This window comes from Limulus polyphemus, unplaced genomic scaffold (genome assembly GCF_000517525.1).
Source record: "Limulus polyphemus unplaced genomic scaffold, Limulus_polyphemus-2.1.2 Scaffold6321, whole genome shotgun sequence".
In the NCBI taxonomy this organism is placed as follows: domain Eukaryota; kingdom Metazoa; phylum Arthropoda; class Merostomata; order Xiphosura; family Limulidae; genus Limulus; species Limulus polyphemus.
Genome location: NW_013671931.1, coordinates 45,867 through 53,168, shown reverse-complemented (window position 1 = coordinate 53,168; position 7,302 = coordinate 45,867). Strand labels below are relative to the sequence as shown.

Sequence of the window (7,302 nt, the reverse complement as noted above, 5' to 3'; positions counted from 1 at the left end):
CCAGTGGAAGGTAGGAATACGCCTTGTTTTATATACCAGTGGCTCCCAAACTGGGCAGGGGGCGTAGCAAATACACAACACTGTTAAGGTACTTCGTGTATATAGATTAATTAGGAGAGGGGCTAAGTCAGGGTGCGGAGTGTTCTGTGGAACTTTGTGCTCAGAAGGTTTGGGAACCTCTGCACTAGACTACCAAAAACAAACAACCTATTGGAGCTTGAACTTTTAAACATGCAAGTCATGTAACGAATGTAATGTTAAAGAAGATCAACTCAATACAGTTTTTTGATACTAACAATGGCGTGAAAATTTGATTTAATTTCGCTGCAACTTAACTGGTCCGTGTTGGGTTAACAGAGGAGCGCTTCATTGATTTTGATTCAAGTTCCCAAAATTTACTTGGGAATTTTTTTTGCAGTCACATACACGAATAATGTCGCAAGTAAACTCTGATGTATTATATTTTCTCCATCCTAAGTTTTCATTGATAACTTCGGCTGAAATATTGTGTTATTCGTAAACAGTTTCCTTTAGATGAAATCCAGAAAGAAAGAACCACTGGGTAAATCACTCCGGAAACAAAGAACCACTGTGTGAATCACTCCAAAAAGAAAGAACCACTGGGTAAATCACTCCTGAAACAAAGAACCACTGTATAAACCACTGACACATGGCAAGGAAATGTTCTTTGAAATGAACATGTTACGGTTCGAGAACTACTTAATTCTCCCCCCACCCCACCCGGTGCCCTAGCGGTATATCTGAGGGCTTTAACGCTAAAAACCAGGTTTCGATACTCGTCGTGGGCACAGCAGAGATAGCCCACGGTGAAGCTTTGCGCTTATCAACAAACAAAAAAGGTGGTTGATTATGGAGACGCCTGTAATTAATAATACTCACTCATATCTGTCTAAATTTGAATGTAGCTGTCATACAAAGTTTTGACTGTTTTTTGTGTGTAAAATCGAAACAAAAAAATACTTATTAAACTTACATATTTGTTGTCGTAACATTTTGTTTTGCGTTAGCATACATTTTCATCTTATAAAACTTTCGAAGTCTCGCACAATGTCGACTTAATTTTTTGTAACTTATTTTAGAATGGTGTGCAAGCCAACACTACGTTGCAGAGATCACTAGTACTAGTTAACTAACAATACATTTCCACCGACTGCTAGCTAGAGTAAAAACAAAAGCTTGTTGCATAAATGTTCTAATGCTGTAATGAATGTACCTATTTATGCAGAGCCACGCCTTTTCCAATCCCTTGGATAACGAAGAAAAACTGACTTTGGAAGAACACAGAGATCAAACCAGTGGCTCCCTGTGGCGATAAAGGGTGACTTGATTATCGATCAGTTCGTGTCTTATTCGTAGCCGGGTGTTCCCAGAAGGTCGGCTTTGTTCGCGAACCGAGAAGTGCGAGATAAGCTCTTGAAGCAACGCAGCAGTGTTGCGTGAGGTGTGTAACTAAACCTCCAGTAAGATTCGAGTGTACAAGAAAATAAATACCTTTAGTGTATCGCAACTGGGGACACGACAGTTGAGCTGCACCGGAAAACCGTATTCACGCTGCAAGCCTCACAGAATAATGTCACTTATACATGCAGTTTCAACTATGATCCAGTGGCAGCAAAAGGAAATTTGGTTGCTGACGATAATGAATCGTATTCTGATGACAAGACCTTAAAATAATCCTGGGTTATTTCAGCCTCTAAATTACAAGAGACGTTCACGAGACGCTGGAGAAATATGACGAGAAAGTGCTGGAAGCATGACGAGTGAAAAATTCGATAATCCCTCGATGTTATCGTCAAAGTAGTGTATATTAACGTCGTGTTTCCAGACGGTCACTATTATATTTATCGTTTTATTTATAAATGATGTCTACTGACTCTGTTCTCAACACAACAATGATCACCGCTACCTATGTACCTGAAGTTTCACAGCACGAAATAACTAGGTTAAGTTTGCCTTTTCCTAAACCTACAGGTAAGTCGTTTCCTTTTTTTCCATTCAATACTAACATCAAACTTGGATGAATTCATTATTTGCTTGTTTGTTTTTTGTAATAATTCTAGAGACGAGCTTCATACTTTAAATAATATGATGTACGTACAAATAAAATTCCTGTTTTCGTAGTTACGGTGAATGAGTTTAATCTGTTGCTTTACTTACAGACGAGTTTCGTGGTTTATTTGTCATAGCGTAACCAGGGTTAACCAGTTTTCTTTGCCCTAAAGATGAGCTTCTTAGATTATTTTTAATAGCGTAGTTACATAAAGTTTATATCATGTATCAATAAAAGTACACTTTTTTATCGATAAATTAGATAAAAAAAAATCCCGGGACTGAAGCTCGAACCCAGGATCTTTGTCGAACAGGGACAATGCTCTCTCTATCCAATCGAGTGATCCAAGAGTACATGCTATACTTGTCCCTCCTCACTCACAATGACTAAGAAACCTGATACTCCTTTGTGTTGTAGTCAGACAATTAGTGGGTTGATTTACCACCAACCAACCAAATCATAGGAGTAGCTATAAGGTTTCTTAGCATGTGTAGTTTCGTGTTTCATAATATGAGCTTCATACAGTAATATTATATTATATATATGCGAGTCTAATTAGAGCCGTTTGGATGTTTAACCCATTTTTCCTAAATTTACTATTTAATCGTGTAGTTTCATTACCATACTAGATGGTGATTCAGAAAAACCTAGATTGTTCTACTTTCAGTGGTAATTCTGGAGGGTTTGGTCAACCATTTTGATGTGACGAGGTTAAATATGCCTTTAGTTTTTCCTAATCCAACCAGCAACTCTGGATGATTTGGCCAACCATTTTTACGTGACTCGGTTAAATCTGACTTTATGTTTCCCAAATACAACCAGCAACTGTGGATGAATTGGTCAACCATTTTTACGTGACTCAGTTAAATCTGCCTTTATGTTTTCCTAATCCAACCAGCAACTCTGGATGATTTGGCCTACCATTTTTACGTGACTCGGTTAAATCTGACTTTATGTTTCCCAAATACAACCAGCAACTGTGGATGAATTGGTCAACCATTTTTACGTGACTCGGTTAAATCTGCCTTTATGTTTTCCAAATTCAAACAGCAACTCTGGATGATTTGGCCAACCATTTTTTACGTGACGCGGTTAAATATGCCTTTATGTTTCCCAAATCCAACCAGCAACTGTGGATGATTTGGCCAACCATTTTTACGTGACTCGGTTAAATCTGCCTTTATGTTTTCCAAATCCAACCAGCAACTGTGGATGATTTGGTCAACCATTTTACGTGACTCGGTTAAATCTGCCTTTATGTTTCCCAAATCCAACCAGCAACTCTGTATGATTTGGCTTATCATTTTGATGTGACGAGGTTAAATCTGCCTTTATGTTTCCCAAATCCAACCAGCAACTTTAGATGATTTGGCTTACCATTTTGATGTGACGAGGTTAAATCTGCCTTTTCGTTCTCCTAATTCAATCCTGTTGTGGTTTGAATGATTAGGTAAAACACTATTTTTTATTAATCCACACCAACCACAAAAATACATTTTCTATAGCTCACGTTAGGAAATGATAAAAAAACAAACTAATCTCCAAATTACAAACTGACGTTTACAAGAAAGAATGTTGCGCTTCGAAACACTAAGGACAAATTAATCTCCAGCGCCATCTTAGGTGAGCTTAAATACACACAGCTGAATTACCAAGGTGATCTATATGGTTCACATTGGCTTTATAGTTTATAAATATGTATTTATAAACTATTTACGTACTACGTTGCTTTGTGTTATATGACTTTCTACAGGATAGGGTCCGTAATAGCATGCGAGTCACAAACGATGTAATAAAAAAATACCACTGAGGATTGGAATTAACCCCATTAATTAATGTTAAGGTTTCCTATGTATCCTAGATAAAAAATGAGTGATTTAGTAAGTTATTCACACCGAGTACTGCAAGAGGAAAAACAAAACTACTCAATGTGTAACCCCTAGCGGCACAGCGGTAAGTCTGCGTACTTATAACGTTAAAAACCGGGTTCCGTTACCAGCAGTGGGCACGGCACAGATAGCCTATTGTGCAGCTTTGTGCTGAACTGCGAACTCACCCACCTGCAGTGAAACGTATAAAAGACAATTCGATAAGTTGGGGGATCGTTTACTAAATGGGAATGTTATATTGATATATTTATTTTTCGTCCTGTCGTATTCAACGACATATTTGATGTATTTAGTTGTGCAATAAGTTGTACGCGTAGGTTACAAAGATCCTTCATTCTTTATATGTTTTTGTTAAAATAGCGCAGACTAATAGTACGTTAATGGTCAGTAAGTGTCCGCCCCACTTTCTCTATATACTTGTTAGCACATTCGTTCTGTTGTTTTCAGTTTGATAACCATATACGATAACGTGTTTTTATATAAAACGGCGTCACACAAAAGACTAAAAAACACGTCGGATACGTTTTTTTCGGAGCAGGACTTGGTTGACGAATTGTGTTAGAATACACGTCGAAGAATTTGAGACATCTATTTAAGTTCTCAAACGATTGTACTATTGTACAAGAGCTATAATTCTGTCGTACAGTCGATGAAGGTGTAAATCCAAAACGTGGATAAAAAAAGATAAAAAAAAGAATTATACTTATTTCTTTAAGCTTTAAATATTAAAATGCTTGATGAAACAAGTAAGTATAGGTTTCAAATACGATGACGAGGAACCCACTTTGAGACTAATAATGGTTGGAAACAGCTTGAATGGGTAATGAAGAAAAACTTTGAATATAAGTTTAACATAACGGCAAATGTACAACGTTTCGAAAAACCTGATGATGACAAAACCTTGTTGAAACGTTATACATTTGCTGTTATGTAAAACTTATATTAAAAGTTTTTATTCATTACACATTCAAGCCGTCTCCAAGCATTATTAATGTATAGTGTGTTAAGGAAAAAAATTGAAGTGCTATTTCCTATCCTTTGTTACAAACGAGTTTTTATTTCACTCGTCCAAAGGACGGGTATTCCAGCTGGTTTTGAAATAATGTATCAATGGATCAAGCTACTCAATCCACATTCAATGATTCCTAGAAGTTAATAAGATGTTACAACTTTGTTTGTTTGTTTATTAGCAAAAAGCTACACAAAGGGCTTCTATTCTCTACTCACCGCGGGTATCAGAACTAGATTTTTAGCGTTATATGCCCTCAAAATTACCACTCAGGCACCTGAAAGCAGAAGTTACGATGCGATTTTGTTTGTTTGTTGTTAAGCACAAAGCTATATAATGAGCTAAATGTTCTGTGCTTACCATGGGTATCGAAAGCAGATTTTTAGAGTCATAAGCCCTCAGTCTTATCGCTGAGCCACTAGGGAGGGTGGGATTTGTTTTAGGGCAAAGCTACACAATAGGCTATCTGCAGTCTTCTACTACGGAGAATTGAACCCAGAATTGTAGCGTCTTTAGTCCATGAGTTAGTGTGATAATAATTATGAAGCGACTAATTGTTTCTGTTGTCATCACAAATCAATAATTGGATATAAAAGAGAGACATTATCAATACTTTCTAAACAGCGGTTCTTGCTTTTTTACTTGCTGGACCTAACCTTAAGGACCAATGCGGTATACGTGTATGTGATAAGGTTATTTTAAAATACTTTGTTATTTACAAAATTACTTTCATAACAATTTATGTGGTAAAATGGGTGGTATTGTTTATATAAAAAATTACTTTTTTAATTACTTCTATGGTAAAGAAGAACGATTCATTTAGAACGTGACGTACAGTTTGGCTCAATAAAAACGTGGAACGTTCTATTTTTATTCTCTACGTTTCAATCTAGTTTGTATTTTTGAATAAATGCTTCTTAATCTCTGTTATTTTAATTGTACAAAAAAGTGCATTTGTTCTCCGTCTATCTTTCCACTACTCGCTGACTCCCAAGAAATATGTACTTACAAATATACACGAAAACATTTATTGAAGTCCCAGGTAGCCACTGCAGTTTTGAATGAATGTTTTAATTATTTTGCTCGCTGACTACAAGGGTTTTCTTCACCTTTACCAATACAATTCTGTTTAATAGAGGTAAATAAAAATATAAGAAATTTTGTTAAAACTACTAAGCTTATCTGCACCGTCCTTAGTTTCAACTACCAACCAGAAAGAACTCAGTCAGCAGCACTCCTTCCACCCATCATCCATGCCAAGGGGTTGATTGTCACTCTGATCATTCATCCACAGCTTAAAGTACGAGAAATGTTTTGTGGTATCACATGTATTCGAACCCGGATCACTGGCTATGAAAACCAAAGAAGTATGACTGGAGATCTAAATTTAACGAATCAAGCAAACATTCAGCGCACACAATCATCATAACTAACTGAACATTTTCGAAAATAACATGAAACAAAATACAAATTAAATTACAAAAGTATTCAAAATTGTATAATTTTATTATTGAAAATCTAACTGAATTGTGATACTTTTCAGTATAACTATCAAGGAGCCAATTGGAAAATATTTGACATGATCCCTTATCATGAATGCTATACTCATGTTCTTCAAAACTTCAATAAAGTATGCACATTTATTTATATTAAAAAAAACAACAACATTGTGCAGATATCTGTAATATTTTTAAAATACTTTCCTTTTGCGCTGAAAACTAAGTTCTGAATAACTGTCTTTGTATACATTATCCAGCTATAATAAATCAGGTACTACAACAGAGCCTATTTCTTATTCATAATAACAATAATGTTGAAGAAGATCAGTGAATAACCCGTTTTTGCTTTGCTTGTGTTGCTACTTTTTCTTTCGTTTCTTATTTGTATTAATTGTCTGAATAGCACATCGCTTGACGTACCTTTATTCAAAACCTCAAATTACATCTTAGAATACCATAGGAAAATATTTCAACCATAGACTTGGTATCGCAATAGAGGAAGGGGAGGTACAACAGTCGAACAAGTTCTTAAAAGTATGTTTAGTTCGGAACTACAAAACGTGTATACAAAAGCTTTTTTAGAAAAAAACACATTTATGGTTGATTCAAAATCATGATTATCAGTACCTCTTTCATTCAGTTCCCGATCTGAATCTCTACCTCCAACAATCAAAAGCAGACTGGATCCCTATAAAAAAGCTGTTTTAGGTGGGCTCACTGAGGTTAATTTAATCTCAAACTGTCATTAGATACGTTTCCTAAAAGATACCCCAGCACTGCAACTCTGCATACATTGCCTTTTAATTTCATTTCATTATTTTTTTTTTTTTTTTT

At 35.8% G+C, this 7,302-nt stretch overlaps 1 protein-coding gene across 1 annotated transcript in view; it reads left to right on the top strand.

Moving 5' to 3' along the window:
• Nucleotides 1-1,246: 1,246 nt before the first annotated feature.
• The window catches only part of LOC111089461, a 21,137-nt gene continuing 15,081 nt past the window's right edge, over nucleotides 1,247-7,302 (top strand). The window contains exon 1 of the mRNA XM_022402004.1: nucleotides 1,247-1,992. Within this exon, the coding sequence (XP_022257712.1) occupies nucleotides 1,881-1,992 (112 nt within the window). The 5' untranslated portion in view covers nucleotides 1,247-1,880. The remainder of the gene's footprint in view (nucleotides 1,993-7,302) is intronic.